This window comes from Monodon monoceros, unplaced genomic scaffold (assembly GCF_005190385.1).
Source record: "Monodon monoceros isolate NGI ecotype Baffin Bay Population unplaced genomic scaffold, NGI_Narwhal_1 Super_Scaffold_17, whole genome shotgun sequence".
Lineage (NCBI taxonomy): Eukaryota > Metazoa > Chordata > Mammalia > Artiodactyla > Monodontidae > Monodon > Monodon monoceros.
This window is the reverse complement of record NW_021703773.1, coordinates 13,363,861-13,381,715: the sequence shown is the minus strand read 5'-3', so window position 1 is coordinate 13,381,715 and position 17,855 is coordinate 13,363,861. Positions and strand designations below refer to the sequence as shown.

General features: G+C 42.7%; 1 protein-coding gene across 2 annotated transcripts in view; it reads right to left on the bottom strand.

The window, feature by feature from the left end:
* Positions 1-14,032: 14,032 nt before the first annotated feature.
* The window catches only part of MFHAS1 (malignant fibrous histiocytoma amplified sequence 1), a 116,163-nt gene continuing 112,340 nt past the window's right edge, over positions 14,033-17,855 (bottom strand). The window contains exon 3 of one of the 2 annotated variants that reach the window (XM_029226200.1): positions 14,033-16,737. In XM_029226200.1, coding sequence (XP_029082033.1) covers positions 16,704-16,737 — 34 coding nt within the window. In that variant the 3' untranslated portion in view covers positions 14,033-16,703. The remainder of the gene's footprint in view (positions 16,738-17,855) is intronic. The other variant, XM_029226201.1, reaches the window with a different exon arrangement.

Sequence of the window (17,855 nt, the reverse complement as noted above, 5' to 3'; positions counted from 1 at the left end):
CTCTTCTCCTTTTGGGACCCCTATAATGCGAATGTTGTTGCATTTAATGTTGTCCCAGAGGTCTCAGGCTGTCTTCATTTCTTTTCATTCTTTTTTCTTTATTCTGTTCCGCAGCAGTAAATTCCACCATTCTGTCTTCCAGGTCACTTATCCGTTCTTCTGCCTTAGTTATTCTGCTGTTGATTCCTTCTAGTGTATTTTTCGTTTCAGTTACTGTATTGTTCATCTCTGTTTGTTTGTTCTTTAATTCTTCTAGGTCTTTGTTAAACATTTCTTGCATCTTCTCGATCTTTGCCTCCATTCTTATTCCAAGGTCCTGGATCATCTTCACTATCATTATTCTGAATTCTTTTTCTGGAAGGTTGCTTATCTCTACTTCATTTAGTTGTTTTTCTGGGGTTTTATCATGTTCCTTCATCTGGTACATAGCTCTCTGCCTTTTCATCTTGTCTATCTGTCTGTGAATGTGGTTTTTGTTCCACAGGCTGCAGGATTGTAGTTCTTCTTGCTTTTGCTGTGCGCCCTCCAGTGGTTGAGGCTATCTAAGAGGCTTGTGCAAGTTTCTAATGGGAGGGACTGGTGGTGGGTAGAGCTGGGTGTTGCTCTGGTGGGCAGAGCTCAGTAAAACTTTAATCAGCTTGTCTGATGGGTGGGGCTGAGTTCCCTCCCTTTTGGTTGTTTGGCCTGAGGCGACCCAGCACTTTAGGCTACAGGCTCTTTGGTCAGGGTGATGGCGGACTCAGGGAGGGCTCATGCCAAGGAGTACTTCCCAGAACTTCTGCTGCCAGTGTCCTTGTCTCTTGGTGAGCCGCAGGTGCCCCCGCCTCTGCAGGAGACCCTCCAACACTAGCAGGTAGGTCAGGTTCAGTCTCCTATGGGGTCACCGCTCCTTCCCCTGTGTCCCGATGTGCACACTACTTTGTGTGTGCCCTACAAGAGTGGATTCTCTGTTTCCCCCAGTCCTATCGAAGTTCTGCAATCAAATCCCACTAGCCTTCAAAGTCTGATTCTCTAGGAATTCCTCCTCCCATTGCCAGACCCCCAGGTTGGGAAGCCTGACGTGGGGCTCAGAACCTTCACTCCAGTGGGTGGACTTCTGTGGTATAAGTGTTCTCCAGTTTGTGAGTCACCCACCCTGCAGTTACAGGATTTTATTTTATTGTGATTGCGCCCCTCCTATCATCTCACTGCAGCTTCTCCTTTGTCTTTGGATGTGGGGTATCTTTTTTGGTGAGTTCCAGTGTCTTCCTGTCGATGATTGTTCAGCAGTTAGTTGTGATTCCGGTGCTCTTGCAAGAGGGAGTGAGAGCACGTCCTTCTACTCCACCATCTTGAACCAATCTCCTACCCTGACTTCTTTTGGGATGGTTTAATTTAGGGGACAGAATGCTGGAACCTTCCTGTAGTTCCAGGCTTTCACCAAGTAAAAAGCCTCTTCCAAGAGAAAGTGTGAAGTCACCAGGGCCTTCCTGGAGGATGGAGATGTGCTGGGTTAGTCTGCGTTCATCTGGCTCTTGGGTGATGCTTAGGGTTTCAGAACTAAGCAGTGGTCCATGGATGCCCATTTTGCCATGTTTCTTCCTGTTGTGTTCAAAATAATGGTTTGAAAATAGATAGGATATTGCCCCCACCCACCCATCTTGGAACTCTCCATCAAACTTGTCAATATGGGCTGGGACATTTGTAATCATCACCTGCAGAAGTGAATTCTGTGGCTTTGATTTTCTTGTGTCCATTGCGTCTGCAGGGAGGAAGGCATGGTGGTGATGAACAGGGAAATAAGGTCACCAGTGAGGGAAGGGGTTGTCATCTAAGGAGCACTCAGTTTTTTGTAATGGTATTATAATTTCAAGGTAAAACTTACTGTGGGTAATTTGGGAAGCCGAGTAAAGTGGAAAGGAGGGGGGAGAACATCATGTGCCCTCCCAAATCTAAAGTAATCTGTTAGCATTTTGTCTTGCATCTTTTTGTCTATTTGTCCTCACAAGTGTTGAAAAAATATTATATATAGAACTTACAGGGCTTCCCTGGTGGCGCAGTGGTTGAGAGTCCGCCTGCCGATGCAGGGGACACGGGTTCTTGCCCCGGTCCGGGAAGATCCCACATGCCACGGAGCGGCTGGGCCCGTGAGCCATGGACGCTGAGCCTGCGCGTCCGGAGCCTGTGCTCCACGACGGGAGAGGCCACAACAGTGAGAGGCCTGCATACTGCAAAAAACGAAACAAACAAACAAACTTACAACCTCTGTTTTTCACTTAAAATTGTAGCAAAATTTTTTCTATGTTATTATAAAACATTCTTGAGCATCATTTTAATGATATTTACTATCATATATTTCTACTGAATTATTTCCCCATTGTTGCTTTAAATTTTTGCTAGAAACATTCTTATACGTAGATCTTTTGCCATATCTTTATGATATTGGGATAGATTGCTGAGAGTGGGGTAAAATTTGGACACATTGATGCCTTTTGATAGCTATTCCTAATTGCTCTCCAAAGTGGTCCAGTTTCCACTGCCATGGCCTCAGCATATGTGCAAAAGGGGCAAACTTGAAAAGCACACTGTATGGGAATGTTTATAGTGCCAGATGACACAAGATGTCAAAAATAAGTTGTTTACTGATATGATCCCTCTTAGCAACTTGATTAACATCTGTAGTTTACAATCCTCATAATGCAACCCAAGTCTGTTTTGGATTCTGTCTGGGAGTTTGGCCTCAGAAATGCCTCACATTATAGTCCAGCCAGTCCACGTTTTCAAAACACAGGTTCCAAGAACAGCGTTCTGTAGGGGCCCCAGGTTGTAAACATTTCTGGTGAAGCCAGATTGACTGTTTCCCTTTAGCTGTGTTGAATGCCCTCTCATTTTTACAAGGGATCACCCTTGCACAGAAAATGGATCACTCCTCCAACCTCTCCACTTAAGAACTTGAACATTTAGTTCTTTTCACTTGAATTTAAAAATAACCCAGTGATAAAATCCTGGAAGGCCAGTGATCTCATGAATTGGCTCATTAACTGTCTTTTAGACTCTGTAGCTAAGGAGACGGTGGTTCTGGAGGCCGTTCCCCTAATACCATGTGTGAGTAAGAGGCAAAGTGTCAGCACCCCAGCCAAACCCCATTACCTTAGGCCACCGTGTGGCAGACACACGGTTAGTCACGTGGAGAACCGGGTCAGAACGTGTGCATGGATCCGTGTGATTAGAAAATGACCCTCGTGTGGATGGGTCAGCTCACTAATTTTGTAGTTGTGGGACAAGAGTCTAATGACCTGGCAAAGACTCAACTCTAACCCTGGAAGGAACTTTAAGCAATTGTTGAGTATGCAGATAAGCAGTTTAAGGCCTAAAGAAGCCCAGGGACATTTCCCAGATCCATGGCTAGTTAGTGGCTCTCTGGGTCTTTAACTAGGCCTCCGGATTGCAAGCTCAGGGCTCTTTCTAATGTTGTGTTAGCTGCGTCTCTGGCCTATGTCCATAGAGTCTTGGCAAGGTCAACAGCACTTAGCAGAACTGGTTGAGAGAGAAGCCTGGACACATGAGAAAACCTCCTTTATTATTATTATTTATGCTGCTGCCACCTGCACGTAGTTAGTGGAATTTTCTGCTGGAGCCCAGATGGAGACAGTCATCCCCTTGCCTTTGTATGCATCTCTCAGGAGGAAATAAAATTCACTTAAGGACTCCCTTCCCTACCCCTTTATTTATAGCAAGCCCCCTGTGCACGAAGGAATAGCTCCAAATCGAGATTCTTTTCCAATGACACGTAAACCAATCTGCAGTGAAACGTGTAAGCCGGGGACTATAATCTCCTGACCCGGCACTATTAAATCTCAGCAATGCCATCACATTAGCCTGTTTGCGTGTAATTGTGTAAACACAGTTTTGCCCGTTCAAAGCACTTGGAAGTAGTTCATTATGCCTTCTTCCTGGCTGGGCGATACTGACCATGTGCGAGGGCTGAAAAAATAACTAGCTTGTCTATGAGCTAGGGATGATTTGGATTCAGAGGAAGGCAGCTGGACCAAAGTCTTTAGATACATGTCACCATTTATATTGTACTCTAGGAGACAGGGTGACAATGAGGGACTTGTGACCGTATGCTTGGATTGGAAGCTGAGAATCAGCAAAGCGTGTATGTCCTCCTCACTTTCTCTCTCCCCAGCTCCTCACAAGTTGAATTTAGTTTGGTTTAACCAATATGCATTGGAGGGAGGATTCAGTGATAGGAATCAGGCCCAGTTCCTGTCCTCAACGAGTTCAAGTTGAGAAGATGACAGAGGCGTGTAAATAACTGCAACTCTGAGGCAGAATGGCAGAAGTGCCATGATGGCCACAGAAGGGCTAAGTTGTGTAGAAAAGAGGGGAGTTAATTTTGCCTGAGAGATCCTGGGAGGCTGCAGGGAGGGGGCAGCATTTAGCAGGTGAAGGGATTTCTATGGAGAGGAACCTTGCTAAACAGTGTGAGCCAAAGGCACCTCTCGGGGAGTGTGGGAGTGCAGGGCACAGGGCTGGAGGAGGGTAATGCAGCGTGAGTAGCGAACATAGTGGGCTCTGACCACGAGAAAATAGCTCTGTGCACAGGCCCAGTCTGCCTTATCTAGTGCCGAACCTCCAGTGCCGCACAGCACCTAGCATGTATTGAGTGCCTGATAATTCTACATTTTTTAAATTGAAGTCTAGTTGATTTACAATGTTGTGTTAGTTTCAGGTGTACAGCGAAGTGATTCAGTTATATATGTATATATATGAAAAAAGAATTTATATAAATTTGTATATATTATAAATAACATTATATAATGTTATTTATAATAGATATTATATATATATATATAAATTCTTTTTCAGATTCTTTTCCCTTATAGGTTATTACAAAATACTGAGTATAGTGCTGTACTATGGGTCTTTGTTGGTTTTCTAGAGTGCCCAATAATTGAGTGAAGGAATTCCTAGGAAAGGGGTACTGCTGCAGCTGGGTATTTGGGGTGCAAATGCAGGGATCAATTTGAATTACCTCTAGGAATGGGTGGGACTCAGAGGAGGTGTGCCACTTTAGGAATATACTTGGACTGGAACAGTGGAGGGGACTCCAGGGACCCCTGTGTCCAGAACCAGTCACAGGGGTGTGGTCCCTGGCATGCTTTTCTGCATTGTTCAGCCAGCGTCCTCTGCTTCAGCCAGCTGTGTGCTCCATCTTAACCTTGGTCTGGAAGTGGCCGTGATCGCCACCCTGACGAGGCTCTCCATAGCACGACACTCCCTCTGCTCCTGCTGTTGGTTGGCTCAGTCTTCTGCATTTCCAGCAGGACGCTGGTTGGCCTGGGCAGTTTTTGCATCCTGGGTGCCCAGTTGCCCATGGCTACTTCAACCAGCGATGCTGGACTGGAAGAGGGGCAGCAGGTGCTGTGGGTACAGGTGTTTCCCTCAGAATTGGGTGTGGTTGCACTGATTGTCTCAAGCACGCCTGTAGAGGGAATAGAGTGACCTGAGATTTACGCCAATTGACCAAGGAATTGGAACTGTATTCAGTAGACACAGTATTGTGGAAGGGCTTTTGTTAGGGCACAGGCTGTTGGCTCTATATGCTTTCATGTCCTCGGACTCTACCGTGCCACTGGCCGGCTGCCTAACAACTCATTGCCCCCAAATATTTTCCTTTATTTCAGTTCTGTGTCTTCATGTGAAAGACTCATCATTCTATTCTCAGTTTGACCCCATCACGCTCTGCCTTTGTTCTCATGGAAGCCCGAGCCCTCGGCTTTTACAACAGCAGATTGCCCTTCATTATGTGGGTGGGCCTCATCTAAACAGGTGAAGGCCTGAGTAGACCAAAAGGCTGACTTTGCCCTGAATAAGACAGAATTCTCCTGATAGATGGCCTTCAAAATGGGACATTGGCTCTACAGATTTTGGACTTGCCAGCCTCCATAATCACACAGTCCACTTTCTTATAATCTTTCCAATATATGCTACTGGTTCTGTTTCTCTAGAGAACCGTGACCAGTACATTCCTCCAAAAGAAACCCTGTACCCATTAGCAGTTATTTCCTATCCCTCCTCTCTCCAGCCCTAAGCAACCACTGCATATTTGCCTATTCTGGATATTTCATATAAATGGAATCATACAATATGTGGCCTTCTGTCACTGGCCTCTTTTACCCAGCATTAAGGTTCCTCCAAGTGATAACGAGTCAGTACCTTGTTTCTTTTTATTGCCAGACGGTGTCCCACTGTATGGATATACCACATCTCAATTACCCATTCATCAGTAGGTGCACATGTGGGTTGTTTCCACGTTCTGGCTATCAGGAGTTGTGCTGCCGTAAACATTTGTTGACAAGTTTTGGATGGATGTGTGCTTTTATTTCTCTTGGGTATAAACTTGGAGTGGAGGAGTGGAATGATCCAGTCATAGGTAACTCTATGTTTAACATTCTGAAGAACTGCCAAACTATTTGCCAAAGTGTCTTTACAGTTTTACTAGCAATATGTGAGAGTTCCAATTTCTCCACATCCTTGTCGACCCTTGTTATTGTCTATCTTTTTTTTTTATCATAGCCATCATAGTGGGTGTGAGGCGGTACCTCACTGAGATTTTGACTTGCATTTACCTCATAGCCAGTGATGTTGAGTATCTTTTCATGTACTTATTGACTACTTGCATATGTTCTTTGGAGAAATATCTATTCAAATCCTATCTCCATTTTTAAATTGGGTTATTTATCTTACTGAGTCTTGAGAGTTCTTTATATATTCTGATAGAAGTCCCTTAACAGTTATATGATTTGCAAATATTTTCTCCTATTTTGGGTTGTCTTTTCGCTTTATTGATGGTATTGTTTGCAGCACAAGAGTGGTATTCTATTTTTTGGAAGAATTTGGAAAAGATTAGTATTAGTTCTTTCAAGATTTGGTATACTTCACTAGTGAAGCCATTGGGTCCTAGTATTTGTGGGAAGGTTTTAAATTACAAATTCAGTCCCTTTTCTTGGATCTAGTCAGATTTCTTATTCCTTCTTGAGATGGTTTTGATAATTTGTGCCTGTAGGAATTTGTCCGTTTTGTCTGGGTTATCTAAGTCAGGGGTCCCTAAGCTCCGGGCTGCAGACCGCTAGCAGTCTGTGGCCTGTTAGGAACCAGGCCGCACAGCAGGAGGTGAGCAGCGAGTGAGTGAAGCTTCATCTGCCTCTCCCCATCACTCGCATTACCTCCTGAACTACCCCCCACCCCACCCCACCCCCAGTCTGTAGAAGAATCGCCTTCCACGAAACCAGTCCCTGGTGCCAAAAAGGTTGGGGGCCGCTGATCTAGGTTATAGGCATGCAGTTGTTCATAGCGTTCTCTTACAATCCTTTTTATTTCTGTGAGGTCAGTAATGATGTCCTTTTATTCAGGTTTTAGTAATTTGAGTCTTCTCTCAAATTTGAACTTTTCTTGATCAGTCCTGCCAAAGGTTTGTTGATTTCATGAACCTCTCCGAAGTGTCAACTTTTGGTTTTGTTGATTTTTTTTCTGTTTTTCTGTTCTCTTTTTCTGCTCTTTATTATTTCCTCCCTTCTGCTTGTTTTGGGTTTAGTGTGCTTATCTTTTTTCTAGCTTCTGAAGGTGAAGTTTGGGTTATTGATTTGAGATATTTCTTCTTTTGAAAATAGGTATTTACAGCTCTAAATTTCTCTAGCATACTGCTTTAGCTATATCCCATAAATTTCCATATTTTGTGTTTTCAATTTCATTTATCTTAAGGCATTTTCTAATTTCTCTAGTGCTTTCTTCTTTGACCATTGGATATTGAGTACTGTGTTGTTTAATCTTTATATTTTTGTGCATGTCTCAAATTTCCTTTCTTTCCTGATGGATTGACCAATGTTCATAATAAAATGTGCCTCTTTGTCTCTAGTAACATTTTGTTTGCTTATTTTAATATCCATTTTGTCTGATATTAGTAGCCACTCCAGCTCTATTGCGGTGGTGGTTCTTTGTTTTGGGTTGTTTTTTTGTTTGTTTTATTTTTTTGCCTGGCTTATCTTTTCCCATCCTATTACCTTCCACCTATCTGTATTTTTAAATTAAAGTCTGCCTCTTGTAGAAAGCATAATTTTTAAACCAAGCAGACAGTCTCTCATTTGGTTGAGTTGCTTAATCCATTCACGTTAGTGTTATTAATGATGTAGGTAGATTTATGTCTACCATATGGATTTTTGTTCTATGTCTCATAGCATTTTGGCCTGCTTTTACGGTAAGTGGGTATTTTCTAGTGTAACATTTTAATTCCTTTAATGGTTTCTTAAATATAATTTTGAATTACTTTCTTAAGGATTGCTCTAAATCTTACAATAAACATGTTAACTTAGCAGAGTCTACCTCAGATTTATACTGGCTTAGTTCCAGTGAAATATAGAAACTTTCCTCCTATATAAATAACTTCATTTCCTCCACCCTTTTCTGTGCTATTATTGTTATACATGTTACAAAACAATACATTGTTATAATCATCACTTTAACATGCCTTTTAAAGAAGCAGAGAGAAGAAAGGAGTATACACTATAACTTTTGTTAGAAAAGCTTTCTTATTTACCCATTTGGCTCACTTTGTTTCTTCCTTTGGATTTCAGTTACCATCTGGTATCATTTCCTTACTTCAATGCAGCTTAGTCCTACCCACCTCCTTTGTGCTTTTATTATCATTATGTTATGGGACCAACAATACATATTATATATTGTTTTGTGCAATTGTTTTAAACCGGTCAAGAGAAGAAAGGAGAAGATGTATGCAATTATAGAGTTTTTTATCACTACTTACATAATTTCCTTTTTGGGGGGGGGTGTTCTTTGATGCCCCTGCTCAGATTTTCCCCCTTATTTTTATCTTTTAGCCTAGTTTCCAAGGGGTTGCCCCAGTTCTGCATAAGTCACTTGTTGGTCAAAAGTTGTGCTTCAGCCCCTTCCTCAGTTAGCTTTTTACCCTTTACTGTTGGGTGTGTGTCTAGCTTGTAGGTTGCTATCACACTTCAGGGAATTTACATTTTTGGCTCCACATTCAGCCAGGGACTAGCAGTTTGGAATTCCCTCTCTGATCACTTCTGAGAGGGCTCCGTCTTGGACATGCAGTCTTCCAGGCTCCCAGGAATAAGTGTGATTTTTAGTTACAAACTTGGCTTCCTAGGAGTAGCCCCCTGGGTTGGAGTAGCTTACTGTTCAGTCAGTATTTTTTCAGAGGTTGTGTTGTGCCAGTGAAGCTTCTGCCGTGTTGGTGGGTCTGTGTGTTGGTTTGGGGATGCTTTGAAGTCTGTCCCAATCCTGCTCTGATTACTCCTCAGTGGTGCAGCCTGAGCACCCCCAGATTGACTGTGATCCCAGGAGGACGCTTCCTGGGCTCTTTCTCTGGTTCTCTTGAACTTCCGGGCGCTCTGCTGTTTTATTTGCACCGTGGAGCTACCAGCCTCCTTTAATGCTCTCCACCAGATAGCCATTGCTTTTGACAACACGCTTAGGTATGCAGTTCTCTGGGCTCTGTTCCAAAGAAAGCCTCCTCAGGCAGAGCGGTGGAGACCTTCATCTTTATGGCCTGCCTTGCCCCTGGACAAACCCCTATGCCCTACACTGGAACTGAGGGTGGGGACCCTCTTTTTCTGGGAGTGACACCCCTGCTCTACAAGTGGGCACTGAGGGAGGCAGAAACGTAGCCCCTTGTCTTCTTGGCCCCTCCTGGGTGGAATCTCCACCCTACTTGAGAGCTGGGGCAGGAGCACTCAAGCCCCCGGTAGCCTTGGCCTGTCCTGCCTGTGGTGGAGCTTCAGCGCTACGAGTGCAAGGAGGCCCTAGTCTCTTGGCCACTCTTGCCTGGAATAGAGCTTCTGCAATAAAGTACTGGGGAGGATGTGAGATGCGGGCAGCCTGTCTCTCCCAAGGTGAAACCATAGCCCCAGATGGGGCATTGACGGGAGAGAGAACCTCCATCTTCTTGGCCACGCCTGCCCAGAAGAGAGGACCCAGGGTAGCGTTTCCAGAACATGGAGCTGTGGGCGGGGAGGGTTTAGGGAGGTCATGGCTCAAAGGTCACAGGTGCTGGCTGAGCTTATACTTCATAGATTTTCTAGAATGACTATTTCTCCATTTGCTGTATGTCCTCAGGACAATTGTCAGAGATTTTTAAAAAAATAAATTTATTTATTTATTATTTTTGGGTGTGTTGGGTCTTCGTTGCTGCACGCAGGCTTTCTCTAGTGCGGCGAGCGGGGCTATACTCTTCGTTGCGGTGTGCGGGCTTCTCATTGTGGTGGCTTCTCTTGTTGCGGAGCACAGGCTCTAGGTGCGCGGGCCTCAGTAGTTGTGGTATGTGGGTTCAGTAGTTGTGGTGCACGGGCTCAGTAGTTGTGTTATATGGGCTTAGTTGCTCTGCAGCATGTGGAATCATCCCAGACCAGGGCTCAAACCTGTGTCCCCTGCATTGGCAGGCGGATTCTTAACCACTGCGCCACCAGGGAAGCCCCTTGTCAGAGATTTAAAAATTATTGTTTGTGGTTCTTTTTTAAAAAAAAATAACAATTTTCCCCACTTTGTTTTGCTGGGGAGAATTTCCACTGAGCTCAGCTGCCATCTTGACATGCTTTTTGGAGCAGGAGAGAAAAGAAAATGAACGTTACTGGGTTGCCAGGCATTATACATCTACCCCTCAACACTCACTGGGCATGTGGCCTGTACCCAACTTAATTTCATGCCATGATTTTTCAAGGACTGAGTGACTATAAAATGAATCCAAGCAATTTGTTCTGTTTGATGTGTACTAAATCGGTTAGCGAGATTTTGCTTTGATTTCTGATGAGTGAAACATGTGAGTTCACTTTTTCAGTTTGCCTTCAGTAAAATATTCAGAGAAAAAGTGTCATACCTATAAGGGCTTCCGAAAGCACATTAACATTTTCACAAATCGAATTTTCCCGAGTTTCAGAGTTGTATTTGTATGAAAAGTTCGGCTGCACTGAAAGAAACATTTAAGAATGCAGAACTTACTTTAAATTTCAAATTTAAGAAATATTCATTTTCTGATAATCATTCTTCTGTAATCTTTCTGTACAGTTTTCTAGCAGAAATTTTAAAACTGGGGGAAGAAGCTTTAAAAGCTTTTGTGGTGGGCTTGTCCTTCAGACTTCCGGGGAAATTGCCTGGTCCCTCTGTAGCTGGCATTAGGCTGGGTCCCAGATTGGGTCCCTCCGTTACGTTACCAAGATGCTCACATACCATCTTGATAATTTTTGCCATATCGTCACCATTTTTTCTGTATTTGTGTACCACCTGCACTTATTCACTTAATATTTTTCTTTTTCATACATTTGAAGTATTTCTTTCTAAATGCATTTATTTTTAAAGCAGCTGTTTTATCACCAGTGCGAATAACCAGTTAGTAAATATGATGAAGACAAACAATGTTAAGAATTCTAGTTAGATACAGTCAAAGACAAAGAACTTGAGACCAGCTTTCCCGGTAAAAAAGAGAACTATGCACATTAATAGAATAACATTAGCTGTATTTGATGACCGGTACTAAGCACTGTCCTGAGTCCTTTATACATAGAGGCTCATTTGATATCCATCACAACTGTATGAGGTAGATGGTTTTCTCCATTCTACACATGAGGACGCTGAGGCACAAGGTAACTAGATGGCATGGTGAGGCTTCCAACGGAGGCAGTCTGGAGGGGTGCTCTTAACCACCGTACAATCCCACCTCCTACGAAAGTAAAAGGCCTCCAGAGAAAAGTGATTCTCTATTGGTTGAGCCTACATCTGCCTCACCTACAAGTGCCCCGGGTCTCATTGGCAGTAGACATCCTGTACTTTGGAAATGCTGGTCTCAGAGAATGTCCACAGACATCCCTCCACACTCCAGCACCTGTGGAAATGCATTCTGTGCCCCTTTTGGACACTCACAATTTATCTCAGCATCTAAACGGTTCTGAATCCTGCAGCAAAAATTTAAGCCTTATTTAATGCAGCTTTCTCAAACTTACTAGTTCTCAGAACCCTTTTACAGAGGAACATTTCTTAGTCACTCAGGAGACACGAATGTTTCATGGAGCCGTTTGGGCAATAATGAGTTATTTCTTGTGTATAAAGAGGAAGATATTTCTTTCTTGAGCCTAAATAGTCAAATAGGGTTTCTGATACCAGGAGAATTTTCTCATGCTGTCAGACCCAGATTTTAAAGGGTCATGTGCTTTCTAAACCTCTTCCAGTAACTCTACATCCCTCCCTACTGGGTGCAACAGTGCAGGTTCTGCCAGGTGATGTTCCTCCTTCCCAGCACTGCCGGGTAACTCACGGGCAAGGGAAACCCTGAGCTTTTGAATCCACCACTCGTGGGACACTGTATTCAAAGCAAACCAGGAATCTACTTCAGAGAGCTCACAATGAAACAGGAGACGTAGCCTTGGGAGGGAAGGATATATGTATGTGATGAATAATGCGTTTCAAAGTGTCACCAGGGACATCTGCTTGTCTGTGACCTACTTAGCAAGTTTAAAGAACCCCAAGCTTCCTGGTGAAGGGAAACGAGGCCCAAAGAGGCAATTGATGTTCCTTGTGTTCTCTCCAACTCAGGAGGGTTAGTGGTGGCACTGAATCTGAGGACTTTGCTTTACCTGGGCACAGCTGTAAGAGCCAGCCCGTCCATGCGGGCCATACCTTTTCTTTCCCTACTGTTTTAAAAACAGTTTTTATTGGAGTATAGTTGATTTACAGTGTTGTGTTAGTTTCAGGTACACAGCAAAGTGAATCAGTTATATACATATATATCCATTCTTCTTCAGATTCTTTTCCCATATAGGTTATTGCAGAATATTGAGTAGAGTCCTGTGCTATATATACAGTAGGTCCTTATTAGTTATCTGTTTTATATATAGTAGTGTGTATATGTCAATCCCAATCTCCTAATCTCTCATTCCCCGCTCCCCTCACTTCCCCTTTGGTAACCATAAGTTTGAATCTGAGATCTGTGAGTCTGTTTCTGTTTTGTAAATAAATTCATTTGTATCATTCTTTATTAGATTGCACATACAAGTGATAGCATATGGTATTTGTCTTTCTCTGTCTCACTTCAATTAGTATGATAATCTCTAGGTCCATCCATGTTGCTGCAAGTGGCATTATTTCTATCTTTTTTATGGCTGAGTAATATTCCATCGTCTATAGATACCACATCTTCTTTATCCATGACTCTGTCGATGGACATTTAGGTTGCTTCCATGTCTTGGGTATTGTAAATAGTGCTGCTATGAACATTGGGATGCTTTGCTACTCTGGAAAATTCTGATCAGCACGTGGTTTCAGCTTTTCCACTGGCAGAGGGAGACATGGATTCAGAGCACACAGTGGCCCCACCTACCTTCTCAGGAGTCTCACAATGAGGCCCCTCCTAGTGGAGGGGGCCCTTTCTTCCCTGTCATCAATGCCCCAGCGCCTCAGGGCAGGGCTCATCTGCACCAGGTCCTTCCCCAGAGGCTGTTACTTCTGCAAGAAGCAGCCACATGCTTTTCCTTTCCTTATCCTTATCTCAACAGTCCTTTAGAAACAACAACAAACAAACAAAAAGCTGGGGGGGGGTTGGGGCGGGAATCAGTACCCAAGGGTCAGCCCCTTCAGCCAGCAAATACAGACCCCACCCCTCCCCCGGGGCAAAGAAAGGCCAGGAGAAGGGAACTTGCAAACCAATCATAATTTTTTAAGCTTTGATAGGAACATAGATCGCTGAAAAAAGGTTCTGATTTAAGAGACGGTCCATATTCAAGACCTGAATCTCCAGCCTGAAGGTGGAGGCAGAGTATGAAACAGATTCATTCGTTTCCTTCCTGGGAGCTCAGTCCACAACCAGAGCTGCCGCCATCTACCTCCTGTGGCTCAAAAGTGCCTTCAGAACTAAAAATGGAATGTAGTGAGTTCCTAACTGATAAAACCGAAACAAACAAAAACAGACAGAAATAACTCAACTCTGGAAATATAACTGCTTAACCATTTCTTTGTGTTTTTATTAAACTTTTTTTTTTTTTTAAATTTCTGCCTGGTTATGACCATTAAATAGGAAACCACAATTACAATTCACAAACTGTGGCATGAAAGAGAACACACACCTCATCAGGAATGACACCAAACCCTTTCCATTTTATTCATTCAAAAGAGTCCAGTGCACAAGTGTGAAACATAAGCACTGTCGTTTTTTCTTGGAAGAGGGAAAAACATTTATTCTGGCAGCGCTTTTACAATTCCAGGAAGTGGTTTTGATACCACAAGATGCAGGAATAGAAACCATAACAAACTTGGAGGGCTTTTGTTTGCGAGGCAGGGACGTCTTGGTTGGAAAAGATTCCCCTTGTGCTTATGAATTGCCTGTCAGCCTCCCCGGCTGAGTCTTCCCAGGTGTTGAAAGAGAAAATGGAATTTCCTGCATAAATGAAGAAAATTCCTATAGAGCAGAATGTTTTCTGTATCTCCGACCCTCCCCCAACCGTGAAGCAAGTTCTCAAGCTTTTCTGGAGCTGCTTTTGGTCACATGACCCTCTATCATGATGACCTTTTTGCTAAAATATATGTGACACCAAACTTTCTTCTTATACTGCTTCTCTAGGGTTCAGATGACAGCACAAAACATCACTTGTCCAAAAATAGCAGATATTAAGAATGTGGGCATCTATGTTCATGACAAGAGCACATACTTTGCAGGGTATGTCACCCAAAGGAGCTTTTTTATTTTCATTTAAATATGGTCCCCTGGGGAATTAGCCTGAAGTCATTTACAAGTCTTTTCCTGGTCAAAGTCGGTTAATTTGACAGTTCAGGAACTGTTTGTGCCGATTGAAAAAACATTTATGCCCAACAATTCAATGGTCCATAAAGCAATTAAATGTTACCATTCAGTTTACACTTACACACACACACACACACACACACACACACACACACGAGAACTGTGACAAAAGGATTAACAAGGTGAATCTCGTGACTGTTCCAAAAGAAAATGCCAATTTGAGGTGTCATATTCAAGTATTAAAATGCAGAACTAGTCTGATCCCATTTGATTTTATGATTATAAGAAGTCATACTTGTTTAACTGAGGTTCTGGAGTTAATAAAGTTAACTCCTGGGGCACAAAATAATCTACAAAAATTGATTCGCGATTTTTCACAATGCAGCCACTTGCTTGTTACTTCTTTCAAAAATATGTGGGGACGTCGTATACTGTGGCATTCTAAGAGTCAATACTTTATAGAAGAAGTAAAAGAATAATACCAGCTGACTCACTTTTCTTGCCTTACAGGGGTGAGAAAGAGTTTTACACATTTTCAGTCAACACGCAGAGGAGGCAGATGTAAACAGAGTCAGGCACACTCTTCAAAGAATGTGTTACTATTGCAGCAGGTGCTGTTTGGCCCCGGTGAGGAGGAGAAGAGAGAGCAGTTTGGTCGGTTGGCTTTTTAAGTTTTACCTCGCAGAGATTTTTAAAACCAGGGTTTTACTAGTTCTTGGCAGTAGACCATCCAATCAGAGGCTCTGTATTTATAAAATAACCAATGTGGGCTTATGCTCTCCAGTTAGGCAACTCGCTATCTTTCGGTCTTACACCAGATGTGGAGGGCTTTCAGAGTGCTCTGCTAAATTTCACAGACTCTTTTCTGGGGGCAGAAAAGAAAGGACTTATTAGCAGAGCTCTTTACATGCTTCAGAACTGACTCCTGATTATCTGAAGCTATTGCAAAACTCTGCTTTTCCTTGGATTTGTGGATCCCTTAATCCCTGTCCCCTGAAGAATCTTAATCCCCAGGCCTCCGTCAGACTATCACCCAGTAACAACTCACAGTCATCACAAAGCCTGGAGCAAGGAAGACTCTGCCCAACACTAGTGATATGTGGGGGCAAAGAAAAGGAAAAATCCTCCTACCCTGCCCAACAGTTTACAGGCAGGGACCTTTATTTAAAAGGATGGACACTGCCTGACCTGAAATGCATGTTTAAAGTTCTTGCTGATTATCGTCAGACTCTATGAACCAACCCTTAATCCATGCGCAGAGAGATAGGTATCTTTTTTTTAATCTGCAAAGAATTAAAGAATAAACAAAAGGTCCTATACTAAAATAAGAAATCAGCCCCATCTTGGCACAGTTCTCATCAGAATATTGCACCCAGTGTTAACTAACTCTAGAAGCTTCAAACTGTATAAATTTAAATGTATTTGCATATTATAAAAATAAAGATAAACATATACATATTTTACACTAGTTACGGAACAGCAATGAATGGTCAGTCGATCTCTCACATTTAACAGAACTGAAATCTGAGTGCTCTAAATACTGCCACCTGTACTGGAATTATGGCTTATATGTGCACGGAAAATAAAATCCCTGAGAAGCCATTCGACTTTTTTTTTTTTTTTTCTTCAAGTAGCGCTCTCCTTGGAGGATCACAGTTCTGAGGTTCAGGTTGTAAAACATTTGCTCCACATTCTCTCTCATCTTACCACCCCCCCGCCCCGCCCCGCCTCTCCCCACCTTGTCTACAGGCTAGGTGTGCTTCCTCCCTGAAAGCACCCTGAACACACATGCACTCAAATTCACAGAACACGCCAGGGAGTGTGGAGGGTTTGCCGGGTACAAAAGATGGTCCAGGTGCGTTCTGATGCTCTTTTCTCCATGGAAATTCCACAGCCATAAAAGTCACTGGTTTCTGTGCTTTTCACCAACGTTCTTCCTATGTGGGTAGATGAGAAGAAAGCACAGAAATGAACAAAGGAAATAGGAAACGATATTCTCAATGATAACAGCAAGTCATACTGTTTTTTTTTTTTTTTTGCACCACTGATTTTCATGTCTACTTCTAGAGCTCCATATAAAATTGTAAATGCAGGCAACCAATGTTCCTACAAAGGAAAGAGGCTTTTTACTAGAAACCTAGTCAAACATTTCTGTTTATGGCATTAAGATCAGACATAAAGAGAAAACTAGACGAATTAGCTATAACTACCTATTCCATTGTAATTTCACAGCTTAACTAGATTTCTGATTAAGAATCCTGAACTCTAAACACAGCACTGCTTCCTTTCAGGAAACACACATAGACACACTAAATAACCCTCTACCAGTAGGAATATAGATCAGTACTAAGAAGTGAGAATGAGTGTCTATCTGGACTAAAAAGCATGATTTTACTTATAGACTGCCAAACTAAAAGCCGGAGTTGGATGAAAATAAAATGAAGAAACTGCTGTATCATCAACTAATTAAACCAAGTGGCATTCAATTCAGACAAAAGGGTTAGACGAAAACATGTCAAATGCTCCCATCCCTTATTTTAGCTTCCCTGTAATGACACATGACGTGATATTTTTTAAAGTGTTTTGACAACATTTAATAAAACATACTAAGACATAAAGGGGTTATTACCTGCTTCTCCCACCCTCCACCCCACATCTGTCTTAATGCTGCCTGATTTTTTGGAAACTGCTAATTCAGTATCTACCTAAGACATCTCTCTAGCCCACATAAGAATTGGCTGAGCATAATATTAATAACATCACCAAAAACAGGCACCTTCCACTTACTAAGTACTTACTATACACTAGGAATCACATCATTCACCATGTTGCATTATTTGATTACTCCTAACTCATAACACTCTATCAGGTAAGCTCTGCATTCACCAAGAAAGAAGCTAAGGTTCCAAGAGGTTAAATAACTTCCCCAAGAGCACACACCAGTGAGCAGCAGGGCCAGGCCTTTAAAGAGGGTTATTTGACTCTGAAGTATGCTTGACAGCTAAAAGCAAGGCTGGAATATTTGGGGCCCTAGGGGTAGTTTCACATTTCTATG